The 13896-nt window shown below is 39.2% G+C and overlaps 1 protein-coding gene across 1 annotated transcript; it reads left to right on the forward strand.

Annotated features, from left to right (window-relative positions):
• Positions 1-238: 238 nt before the first annotated feature.
• Positions 239-1810, forward strand: apoc2 (apolipoprotein C-II). Its single transcript, XM_026185950.1, has 4 exons — positions 239-323; positions 595-654; positions 1058-1217; positions 1301-1810. The coding sequence occupies exons 2-4, from the start codon at positions 606-608 to the stop codon at positions 1383-1385; spliced, it is 294 nt and encodes a 97-aa protein (XP_026041735.1). The 5' UTR covers positions 239-323; positions 595-605; the 3' UTR covers positions 1386-1810.
• Positions 1811-13896: the final 12086 nt, after the last annotated feature.

Genomic DNA, 13896 nt, shown 5'->3' on the forward strand with positions numbered 1-13896 from the left:
GTATTCTTCTACAATGCTGTTTTCAGTCTATACTATGAAAGTCACTCCTAACCACAGCTGTGCTACCACTGTTATAAGTACCTTGTCATGCTTTATTCACTATCCTTGTATTTGCATTATCCCAATATCTGCTTTATCAAGACACAATGATGAACCACTCCAAAAAAACGCACAGCTGACAGCAGTCCAGGTTTATCTCCCACAGAGTGCACTTTGGCTCTGAGAGCAACAAGTCACCACTTTTACACTCCTATATAAACAAGCTGGGCCGGCACTACCTCTTACTTTTTTTCTTTTCACAGTCACTTCTGAAGAGGAATAGAGTGAGTACCAACACTTTTGATTCATTTACTGAGCAGTTTTAAAATAGACGCATGCTGTTTCACTGTATATGAGAAAAAGCCAAAAGATGACCTAACCGTTTGGGAGATTTGGGGAGATCTTCTGTGTTTTAATGTTAGAAGTGGACTAAAACAACATATATGCACAGTTAATGTAACAAACACATCGGCTGGATGAGTGGGTAAATCTTGGACAATGTCTCACCCTAGTGGATGGAAAGAAGGAAGCTTCAAATGTTTTTTTTCCTCACAGATCCAAGGACCATGAATAAGCTGCTGGTCATCACTGTGCTTGTTGCACTTTTTGCACTCAGTAAGTTTGTCCTCAGAGAGTAAAACCAACAACACAAATATATAATATACCAGGAGGTTTTTATGAATCAGTGATAATAAAACTTTAAGCTTTTCAATCCTAACCTGTTTGTAACATAAGCGAGATCTCTACAGAGTAATAATGAGCACATTCAGTTCAAGAAAATGGATACAAACCAGATGACTAAATGATATGTTTTTGTTTTTCATTTTGGTTAAAACTGAAATTCACTTCACATATTCTGATATAGAAAAGCTATTGAATGCATTGACATACCATCTTTAGCAGGAAATGAAGTTTTGTTTTAAGTGAAGACATTAGGGTGAAAGACTTTTCTTCTTCTCTGTCTTTTTTGCCTCTCGTGTCTTTAACCCTCTAACTAATGTGGCCTGTTTTTGCATAGGTGCTGAAAGCTTCCGTGTGCCGAGGCAGGTTGATGAGGAAGAGCAAGGGACCATCACAAAAATAACAGATACTGTCAAGTCCTATTATGCAGGTGCGGTCAACACTGCCAGTGATTACCTGGAACAGATCAAAGGCCTGAAGCTGGAGGAGAAGGCAAAGTAAGACATTTTGATATTAAGATGAATTCAAAAAAACTTTCATTTTAATCTATAACTGCTCTCATTCTGTGTTTTTACCACAGGAATCTTTACACTGAAACTTCCAACATTATGAGCACCTATCTTGGCATTGCACAGGACCAGCTTTACCATATTTTTCACCATTAATAGTGAAAAAAAAGTTATCCAATGACCTCCACAACGTTACATGGTTGTGTAAGGACTTTCAACCTACACAAGAAAGGTTCAGAATTCATTTTACATTCTGTCCTTGGCGATACTCTCCCCACACGCAAGTGTCAAACTCTCTAACACAATGGACGAGGTGCATTTTGTAGCACTTTCTCAATCCACTGCATTGGAGGTAAATAATGATAACCACCCAATGGGGACTTTAGCCCTTTGAAAAACAACTAAGAGCTTGGAATGAGAAAATGGACATGAGAATTTGGCAAGCACAAGAAAGGGAGCATTTTAAGATCTGCTACCACCTGCTGATATGCTGATATTTCCTCACAGTACCATGGCATCTCTGAATAAATTTCAGTTTGTTATATCTTGAAATAAAATATTTATACTGAAAAAAACATAAACAGGTGTCTGTGGTTGGTACATGGTATTTTTGTGAAGTGTTTGATGTAGTAAATTCAGCCCATTTTGCCCCCGTCTGTTTGTGTAAGATCGGTGTCATCTTTCAACTCAGTGATGCAAAAGGTCGTGATTTTGTCTGAACGAATCTGCAGTGAGACACGAGACTTTTATCGGCTCAGGCAGCACAAGAACAGAGGCTTCTGTTGTAATTAATAATGGATGAAAAGAAACAACATGCAAAATGTGAGCGGCGGGAAATTGACAGAGATGAATAAACAACAAAGACTCTGAAGTTTGTTTTATGGATACTGACAATCAGTGATGCAAGAGCAAGTGATTTTTAATTAATGCACAAATCTACAACATGCGGCTTCTTCTGAAGCTATTACCAACAGAAACAAACCAAGCAAAAAAAAATCTGCTTTAAAGAATCTTGTCTTGTGTAGTCGTTGCAAAGGATCTAAACTGCATCAGAGAAGCACAGAACAAATTACACATTTGTGTGGGTTTTAAGGACTACAGTGATCCAACACTACCACTCCTGGTTCATCTACAATGACTATAATCACTGGAACAAAAAGAATAGACAAATATTAATATTAAAATAATGGTTTCAGATCCTTGAGTTGCAACTGAACATGCATACAGATCTGTCCAGAGTGGATGAGCTTGAAAGGAGCTGCATTCTGCAGTGTTTTCTCCTCTATCCATTAGTTTTCTTAACCTTCTTGTCCAATTGAGGCTCACATAATGGGAGCAGCCTATCATAGGTGACATAAGGTGAAGGCAGGTGACAGTCTGGACAGGTTGCCAGTCAATTGCAGGGTTATTAACACATAGAAACGAGCAGTGATTCCCAGCAGAATTTACAATCTCCAATTAGCCTAACACACATGTCTCTGGACTGTGCAAGGAAGCTGAAGTACTCAATGAGAATTCATGCAGGCACAGGCAGAACATGCAAACTCCTCACAGAAAGGCCCCGGCTGGCTGGTGGCTTCAAATGCAGGAACTTCAATTCCAGCTTTTATTTGGAAAAAATCTGTTTCCACTTGCTTTAAACATGTATTGATAATTAAAATGCATATCAAATGTTTGTATGTCAAACAAAAAAAAAAGTCAACTGTACCTATTAATTAAACATCAGACAGCTGAATAACACTGACCATATTGAATACCTCTAAAGCTGTTTTATAATGTCTGCAAAACATACATTCACATTTCATCAGTCAGTGATTTGCTTGCCTGGAATGTTGATTTTTTTCCACAAAACAAAGTTCATGAAACATTAACAAGCTGTGTGAGATCTCCATCTTTTAGATTTTTATAAATATCTACACATGATCATGTTATTAACTGATAAAACAAATCTGATATCTTTTTATAGACTTAAAGGACAAAATAAAATTATAAACACATTTTGTTTTCCCAAGAGGCCATGCAGTATTTTAAGGGTTTTGAAATGATATGATAAATATTCCATTTATAAACAGAAGCGGGAATCCAGTCGTATTGTCTTTTTTTTTTTTTTTACTTTTTCTTTTTTTATTACTTCTTGTACTATTGCAAAAGCTTTTCCCATTTATCTATGACACCACTGACCGCTATAGAGTCCACTTAGCATGGCCTAACCTTAAAAAATGGCTTTAATATTGCCCACTGAGCCAAAAGAGCCTGTCCTGCAGGTCTTGTATGTTATAAAAGATATTAACTTGACCAAAGAACACAAAAACTGTAACTAGAATCTGTTACATCTGAATAAAAAATGTGATAAACCACAGGCAAGAGTCTTTTTATGGTTTTCAGGAAAGCAACAAATTGGCACAGGAAGGAAAGTATATCACCCTAAATGAACTGATAACATTGTTACAAAGGTTACAGCTGAGCAGGAAGTGGTGCTGGAAAGTGATAAAGCAGTCTGTTCCTCCAACTGAACCCTAAAAAGCTTGCAGATATATAAAAAAATAAAATAAGGACTGATCAAAGTGCCTTTACAGACTATACAGGAGAAAACTGCAAAGAATATGTATAGCATGAATCTTCCCTTGTGGTCATTATATCCATATATTCAGGCTCACAGGTAGATATTTCCAATTTTGTGTCTATAATAAAGGGAATAAATATTATAAAGGACATTTCTATTTTCTCTTTGATCTTTTTGACGGGTTACAGAAGCTCCCCTGAGGGACAGCAAGATGTCCCAGCCTCTGTCTAGACCCTGCCATGTCTATTGATCTGACAAATATCCTGCATAGTAACCTTGGGTGATTGTGAAGCCACATATTTATTAGTGAATGATTTTGCCAAATAAAACCTTAAAATTAAAAAGATAATTTTTGGTTTATTGGTCGGATTTGTTAAGAAATTATCGTCACTAATCGAAGTCATTCAAAACCAATGTGGAAATGGCAGTGAATGAATTCAGCGGCATTTCACCAAACAATTATATTTGATGAAATGGGAAAGTAATTTTAAGAGGACGTGTAATCTGTCTGTGTCAGATGAGTCAATCAGTCATTGTATTCAGCTTTGTCATTTTGGTTTTACGTAGTCAGTGTTAAAAAGCCTCAATAATGCTGACAGAACTGCTGCAAATCCCAATTGGGATTTTGCTTAATTAAATCACATTCATCAGCCTGCTGTTCATGTCTGATTAAAGCTCACTGTTCTTCAGTCACAGGCCTATTCCTGCCAGTGGCCTAAGAAGTCTGCCTGAGCATAATAAATTGGATTTTCTCTTCTGTCCTTTGCACATCCTACCAAACCGCTGCATGTCTTGGGGAACATGACAAAGGCACAGAGCAGAACATTTATGTTACTTTGGGATCATTCACAGTCCCTACCATTCAACTCTCCAGAGTCTAAGTTGTTGTACATCTGGCTGAACCTGCCTATTTGCAGCCTATTTCTCTGACCTGTTGCTTGCCTGGGGAGACTTGCCATGGCAGTGGTTAGGGCTCCACTATCGCAAATCAGTGTAAGTGGATTTAAAAGTGATACTGTTGCTTTTATCCCTCATTAAGAATTTATCATAGCTGCAGATAAGCTGTTTTTTCCCCTTTTAATCTGGTCCTCAAATATGCTTTTTAGCTAAATGTCCCAGGAGTTTCCTTTTTTTAAACAATTTGGGAAATGAGCTTCTATATACTTTTTTACTGAGAGTGAGATAAGAACTCTTGATTAGGTAAACAAGACATATTAACTAATTGGTGTTTCTTTCTGTAATCAGACTATGAAGGGAAGCCAGCTGCTAGACCCCACTGGTCTATTCAATGTCCAAATCTGACTCATATATATGGAACATGATCCTGATCTGTGAATGAATTAACAGTGTCAGTACTTTGTTTCAATCCAGCCTCCTCATACAATCGATGTGCAACAGTTTAATCCTCTCTGTAGCTGTATATTATGTTACATAGGGTTTCAGTTGGTTCAAAAGTAAACAGTACTCATTTTAGGCCCATGGCTTGTTACCATAAACTGTAGTGAAGAAAAACTGCCATAAACAGACACAGCAAGATATGAGACTGAGGAGCTCTCAGCCGCTGGTGTCTTTGATTTCAGACAAACAGGAAAATATTTGGGGAAATGTATTTTTTACCTTCTTGAAAAGATATACAGTAAAAGACTCTTAAGCTCCTAAGCGTGTCCACTTAGTATAAAGCAACAGCCAGCTTACATCAGCTTAGCATCAAATAAAGAAATAGCTTCTGTCTGAAGGTCACAAAAACCACCTACTGACACACTTAAAGCTTCCTAATCATCATGTGATTTCTTATCTGTCTATTTCATGCAAAAAGCTGAATTTTTAAAAAATGACGTATGCTTTTACAAGTGTAGAGCAAGTGATGTCCCTGTAACTTGTAACTCAGTGATTCTCTGAACTCTTTACTTTCTATTCTACTTGAGCTTTGTAAACCTGTCTTCAAAATAAGTACACCAGAGAACAAGCAGTACCTTCAGAGCAGAAAGCACAAAATTTGGGCTTAATCTGGAGAGATACACAATTCAGTGGGTATATTTTGGGGGAATGTTGGGTTCATCAGCAGGTGGGAATGTATGTGTTATGAAGCTCATTATTATTCTGGTCATCGCTGCTTTAACAAGGCATGAACATTCTATTTTAATCATGGCTTTCTTTAATCAGGGGAGTTTATAATTGCCTGCCAAAATGCCCAGTCAGTGATCAGGACTAATTAAAAGAGGTAGACCTTGAAAATAGTATTTACTCAAGGTTTAGACCTCATGCTTTTGTGAGAGAAGTGGCAATGCATAAAAATAGGAAGCAATCCGTAGACGTTCTGAATAAAATGAAGGAAGTTTTTGTCAAAAAATAGGTTGTTTGATAAGAGATGGCATAGATTATACCACAAATACTGCATTGTTATTGTTCACCCTGGTAGAAATCCAGGGTGTCCCTCTGAAACAGATGAGCCCACTCACCACATGAGGAGCATAACTGTACCTGTTGTGGATGATCAGACTTGCATGGACACTTTGCCTGAGTTTGTATACTGGGGCCCATTCATGGTCACAGATAACTGCTGGGTGAGCATGGCCAGAACCTCAGGAAGCTGCCACTCACACAGCTATGTTCATTCCCTTGACTTCTGTTGCACCACTTACTCTAATTTGTCATTTGTCTCTTGCAGTATCAGATAATTTGGATTTCATTTTAATTAAATTATTTGCATCTGTTTCCTGTAAAAAGCCCCAATAGAGAGTTGTGTTCTCTCCCCAGAAGAAAATGGGCAGTGTGATGGTGTGTGACCACCAGCTGCAGAGTGTGCAATGGTACAACCAAAGCTGCAGCAACCCGGTTGACCCCACTGTCAACTGGGTTGACACCAAGCTGTGCATGTACACTGTTTGGAACAAGCGTGTGATGGATGGCTACACATCACCTCTGCCAACTGAAACCACTCCAGGGATGATGGCATGAATGGGGAAGCAGAGCGACACATTTATCTGCAGATAAAAGCACTATTATAAATACAACTCCTGCTCTTAGGGATTGGATCAGTGACTGATCCAGTCCAGAAGCTCCCATTCCAGTCATTTCATATATATGTATTTGGTACAAATGATCACATATATTTCCTCAGCAACTTTTCCACAGCTAAGTGTTGTTCACCAGCATAAATCCACCTCTGTTGTTATGTAATAGCAGCAGTAAACTGGACCTGTGATTTATACAAATGACAGTGCGAGTTTGTTTTGGTCCATGAGGAGAACATTACCCTAAAATGAAAGTTATGTTGATGCTGTGAAAAACAAAAAACAGATTCAATATCATAAACTTAAAGCTGTGCTCGTCAATACTTATATCAATAATAGATCAAAGTAAATGACAGTTCTAATTCTGTAATGTGTAATATGAAAGATGGTGCCCATAGTGAAGCATCCAAAGAGAATTATAACCCAGTTCCGCTCCCTCGGATCAACATTTTTTTTTATTTATGTTTTTTACAGTCCATAGCATTTGATTCACTTTCCCATTGCTGTAGTTTTAAACTGAAGCACACAGCTTTTTTGATCTGATAAATTCACACTGCACTACCTTTCTTGTGCTAAACTGCAGGCAGACAAACCGACTGGTGATTATAGTGGAACATTTAGCAGCTAAAGAGCCATATATTTTTCTTACGGAGTTAAAAGAGGAGCAAATGTTAAAATTACATTTGTCAGGTGGTTGGGGACATGATTATACATGCATTATAATGTTCTTCCATTTGCTGGCTCTGTAACTGTACATATTGCACTGTTAGTCATAATAATGATACTCCATCCCACTGTTATATCTCACTGCTGGAGCTGTGGTGCCACAACTGACCAACAAACGTAATTTCATGCAATTGTACCAATTTAACACTTAATAATTTCCAACTATTAAGTAAACATAATGTCATTAAGAGCAAGCAGACATTTATGTTTTTGACTGAAATGTACTTTGTACTTTGAAAACAAACTGTACAGTTACATGTTAAAAACTCTGCAATTACATTTATGACACTAAAATCCAATTAAGTGAACCTTACTTTGCCTGATAATGAGGTGTGCAGCTCATTATGCAACTGATCCAAAGGCAGTAACATGAAGCACCACTAGATGGGGGTAAAGCCCAGTAATAAAGAAGCACACACAGCAAGAGAGAGAGAGAGAGAGAGAGAGAGAGAGAGAGAGAGAGCTTGTCAAAGTGTGGACAGGTGACCTGAATCTTACATTCCTTGCAATGTTTTGCCTGAACTCTGATCTGGCATTTGAGCTCTGTCAAGACACCAATATCTCAGAAATATGTACAGCCATAAACACGCAGCTGCAATGCAACATTACCAAGACACACTGAGAACAAAGAAACTGGAGAACACATGGGGGAGTTACAGGCACACACACATACACACAAAATACACTCACAAAGACACAAGTACTGACACAAAATCAAACCCACACACGCACGCACACTTACATGTGAAGTGACTGACAGCTGTGTCCATAATCACCCAGGCAGTTGAACATAGGGGCCACTCTGCCATCTGTTCTTAAAATTTCCCTCCCGTTGCTCATCCCCCCCTTCCTTCTCTTTTCCCACCTCAGTGGGACACAGAAAGCAAACTGGGGGGCTGACTTTGGTAGCTGAGATGTCACTTTAGAAAGCAGTGTGATATTAATTGCATGGGGATTTGAAGCCGCTGTTTGTGTTTGCTTCTTTCTTTCAATTTGGATAGCCATTGTTCGTAATGTTGGGGGATTTGACTGAAACCAAATTGATGTAATAGCTGCTATGTCACTAATTGCCTTTGTAATTGATACAATAGAAACTTCACTTATTCCCTCAGGCTGGATACTCAATATAGCAAACCTCAAGCCCCATGGGATTTCACACCAAATATATTTTAGGTGGTTTTCTACACAGAATGCTAAATAACATGCAGTCTGTAGGCTTGGAGTCTACCTACCCCCAAACAAGGCGTGGTTTCTGGTGTGTTTTGAAGATCTGAAGCACCAAGCATCAATAATGATGCTACCTGAACTCTCTGTCAACTGAAACAGATTATCATATGTGCTTTTGCAAACACCCTGCGCCTTCTTTGTAAACTCCAGTTTCAACCTTCAATTTTCTCTTCAAATAAAGAGAATCAAGGTCTTTCAGTAAGATTTAACGGGCATATATACAGAGGGTTTACGTCATTAAAAGCAAACATTAGGCTTGGCTCGGTAAACTCATGCAACAGAAAAGATAATACAACATTTTTCATGAGCGTCTACTAACAAAACCTTTTGCATTAGAATATTTTCAGCTAATGACTACTTCACTGCACCCTAAATGTGGCAGGTCAAAAGTTAAAAAGTTAAAAGTGTGTTTTTTTTAAAAAAAAAACATGTTGAGATATTACAAGGTCCATCCATCCATCCATTCGCTTCCGCTTATCCTTTTCAGGGTCGCGGGGGGCGCTGGAGCCTATCCCAGCTGTCATAGGGCGAGAGGCGGGGTACACCCTGGACAGGTCGCCAGTCTGTCGCAGGGCCAACACACAGGGACAGACAACCATTCGCACTCACATTCACTCGCACATTCACACAATGGCAATTTGGATTTTCCAATTAACCTATCCCCTCAAGCTGCATGTCTTTGGACGGTGGGAGGAAGCCGGAGTACCCGGAGGGAACCCACGCAAACACGGGGAGAACATGCAAACTCCACACAGAAAGATGATGTTGGAATTGAACTCAGGACCTTCTTGCTGTGCGGCAACAGTGCTAACCACCGTGCCACCGTGCTGCCATATATATATGGCATATATTACAAGGTCAACCAGCTAAAAACAACATCAACCTTAACGTGACACAGATTTACTGTTAATGGGTCAAATAGCCTCAGGAAATGTACTTCCTTTAAACCACTTGCATATAAATCTCTAGTAGAGCAGGAATGCCTGAAATATTATGCTGGATAAGAGCCAAATGCATCTTTTAAGGTACAAATATCCATATTCTATCCAGAATTTAACAGTGCAGAGAATCCACAGCAATGCTAGCGACTATGGTAAGGGACAGGGACTATGGTAATTTATGCTAACTGCTAATGTAATTATGCTAACATCTTCACAGTCACAAAGCTAATGTTGTGATGTTTAGCATCCATCTATTCATTTTCTTCCGCTTATCCAGTTCAAGGACCATATTTACCATTTATGTTTAGGTTTAGCATTATATTCATTAGTGAGTCGATGTGAATGCAGGTACCTGGTCAGAAACTAAAGGAAAAATTCAAATTTGGATCCAGCGAGGCAAAATAAAAAGTTGATGAATATCTGTAATTATGACATCGTTTCATTCCAGAGAGAATGCCTGTAAACTAAGCAGCCACTTGTCATCTATGTAGCTCTCAGTTTTGTTTGTATCACAATCACTGGGATTTGCAAAATCACACAAACAAACACACATACATAAATAAAACTGCATAACCAATTCCTACCATGGCATAATGCAACTAACTTTAAAAGTAGCAAAGTTGTTTGCTGTACAGAAACATACTTGAGATCTTGGAGTTTCCTGGCCTGAAGAGGTCAAATGCACCTTCCTGTTCTCCCACTTAGAATTTAATAGGCCAACACAATCAGAAGTTGTGCAGGTAACATAAATATCACTGACTGATTAACAGACTGTGGAATTGTTTCTCTAAGCCCAGTTAGCTCTAATATGCATACCTTTATTAATAGTTAACCATTACACTTGTCTTTCCTGCTATACTCCCTGCTACATTCTATAAATTATTTCCCAATTTCAAAAGGTCCTCCTTACCTCCTACTCTCTCTCGGGGCTTTCATAACTCATGCATGCAAGGCTGGCCCACATTGAAAACAAATATCATCTTCAACTGCCCAAACACTGTGGTATAAACTGATTAATGAGGGAATTAAAATGAACAATGATTCATATGGGGGAATCTTTTTCCTGGGGTGTGACAGAGTTTATTAGTGGTGGGTACAATATCTGTAGAGTAAAGGAAGACTTCTCTCTCCCTTGCACTGTTTCTCTGGCAAACTGTCACCATCACTCATCGCCAGCTTACATTCTCTGCATTCCCCTGTGGCACCTGGCTCCTGAGAAGCAAAAAGTGGCAAACATGCACTGAACTGCACATTCACAAACTGAGAGAAAGTGCACACTGCACACACACCTTCACACTCACATCCCTCCATCATGTAATTACGCTTCCTTACAACTGACAGGTCTTTTTCCCAGAGATGTAAATGAATATGGTAAGCTGACATGGAGTGCATTAGCACAAGCCTGTGTGTGTACATGTGTGTGTGTGTGTGTGTTTGTTTCCTTGCACTAGACTAATGGCTCATTGAGAAAAGCATAGGCCAAGTCAATCATGCTGGATCTCTCTCTGTCGCCCCATTGAGACCTTCGGCTCATCGGGGGAGATAATTAGTCTGAAGAGCTTTAATGATGCAGGCCTAATAGCTACAACGGCACACTAAGCGGCAGCAGTGTGTCTGTGTGTTCACATCCATGTGTGGGCTGTGGTGTGGGCAAAGGTGTGGGACGTGTCTCCAAGAGTGGATGAGTAAGCGAATAAGTGATTAAAATCATGTTTTGTTAATGCATATGTTTGTGTGTGTGAATGGTGCTACTAAGGGAGCTGATGGGATAATGAATGTTGTGGCTATCAGTCTCCAACCTGCTACACACACGCATACACAACATCCCTCACTCAGCTTTTCTCCCACTCCCTGCATCATTGTTAGCATGACAGTGAAGCAGGGAGTTTGCTTATAGCCTCTGAAAAACACAACCCTTACACACAAAACCACCACCCTGGTGTGTGTGTGCGTGTGTGTGTGTGTGTGTGTGTGTGTCCATGTGAGAGAGGCAGACAGACAGAAAGATACATAAACATTTATACTGGAATTTATTGTGAATTTAAATGAGCATGTGCACATGAGCAGTTTAGTAAATGCTGCTGCAAAGTGCTCTGCAAATAAATGAATGAATACATAAAAGCAGAGACTCAATATTCAGGCTAGAGTGCTAAAAGAATACTACTAAACACAAGACCTGACAATCTGAGTGTTCCTAATAATCATTTTTTAAATCTGTGTGCACCCTAATAACTTTAATCATTGTTTTTAAACAGTTTTATAGAAGGTAAAACCAATGCAGTAGGACCCAAAAACAGCAAATACACAACTCCTGACTAAACCCAGTTTAATGCTAAGTTTTAAGAATTCAGTAAAAGCTACAACATAGGCAAACAAAAACAGTAAAATATACTTCCATCTCAAAGCCACTGTTTCTCTAAAATGATAGACAATGATATTTATTATACTGTTATCGATTTGTTTTCCCCTAGAAAAGCAATAAAGTGCGACCAAATCTTGCCTCAAATAATCCAATTTAAGCTGCAGGGAAAACCTATTTAAAATTCTAAGATGGAGGGTATGACAAATCATTTAGCCAATGCTCCAGTGAAGAGGTTTCAGATGTATTCAAATAATAAAGTTTCTTTGCAAGCCGATATAAAACTGTTTCTAAGGAAAAACAATATCTCCATGTGTTGGATATGCTCAGCATGGGTTCAAGTTGCAATATTACATCACTGCTTTGGCAAAAAATTCAAAAACAATTCCTGCACTAAAAATTTACTTATTATTTTCACATTTGTTTATCAGAGCACAAGAGCACAAACAAAAGCCTCAATGTGGTTTTGTGTTATAAAAACCAACTTTTCTTCAGATGAAAAGAATAAAGCGAGCAATAACTGATCATATTTGTTTTTGTGCATGAGGCTGCAACTGCACATATGAAGTAATGGAAGTGCATCTAGTGATCACGTATTGTCTTAAACTGGGACGTGGAAGAAAGAGATCAAACAGTGATCACTCTGCTAATGCATTAGTACACCTATATAGGCCCACACATTCAGTGATATGACAGACATGGATTTCAGTAATTGTTTTTCTCAAAAAAGGAAGCACTGCATACAAAAAGGCAAACCCCGCAGGGACTGCATTTGAGTTCACTTGTAATCATCACACACTTCTGTAAAAAAAAACACAAAAAAACACATTGCACTAGACTGGTGCCGTTGCCATGGATACACAGCAATGCATTCAGCCTTTTTACGATCTTATACAGTGGGGCAAAAAAGTATTTAGTCAGCCACCGATTGTGCAAGTTCCCCCACCTAAAATGATGACAGAGGTCAGTAATTTGCACCAGAGGTACACTTCAACTGTGAGAGACAGAATGTGAAAAAAAAATCCATGAATCCACATGGTAGGATTTGTAAAGAATTTATTCGTAAATCAGGGTGGAAAATAAGTATTTGGTCAATAACAAAAATACAACTCAATACTTTGTAACATAACCTTTGTTGGCAATAACAGAGGTCAAACGTTTACTATAGGTCTTTACCAGGTTTGCACACACAGTAGCTGGTATTTTGGCCCATTCCTCCATGCAGATCTTCTCGAGAGCAGTGATGTTTTGGGGCTGTCGCCGAGCAACACGGACTTTCAACTCCCGCCACAGATTTTCTATGGGGTTGAGGTCTGGAGACTGGCTAGGCCACTCCAGGACTTTCAAATGCTTCTTACGGAGCCACTCCTTTGTTGCCCCATAGCATGATGTTTCCACCCCCATGCTTCACAGTAGGTATGGTGTTCTTGGGATGCAACTCAGTATTCTTCTTCCTCCAAACACGACGAGTTGAGTTTATACCAAAAAGTTCTACTTTGGTTTCATCTGACCACATGACATTCTCCCAATCCTCTGCTGTATCATCCATGTGCTCTCTGGCAAACTTCAGACGGGCCTGGACATGCACTGGCTTCAGCAGCGGAACACGTCTGGCACTGCGGGATTTGATTCCCTGCCGTTGTAGTGTGTTACTGATGGTGACCTTTGTTACTTTGGTCCCAGCTCTCTGCAGGTCATTCACCAGGTCCCCCCGTGTGGTTCTGGGATCTTTGCTCACCGTTCTCATGATCATTTTGACCCCACGGGATGAGATCTTGTGTGGAGCCCCAGATCGAGGGAGATTATCAGTGGTCTTGTATGTCTTCCATTTTCTGAT

This window comes from Astatotilapia calliptera, chromosome 11 (genome assembly GCF_900246225.1).
Source record: "Astatotilapia calliptera chromosome 11, fAstCal1.2, whole genome shotgun sequence".
Lineage (NCBI taxonomy): Eukaryota > Metazoa > Chordata > Actinopteri > Cichliformes > Cichlidae > Astatotilapia > Astatotilapia calliptera.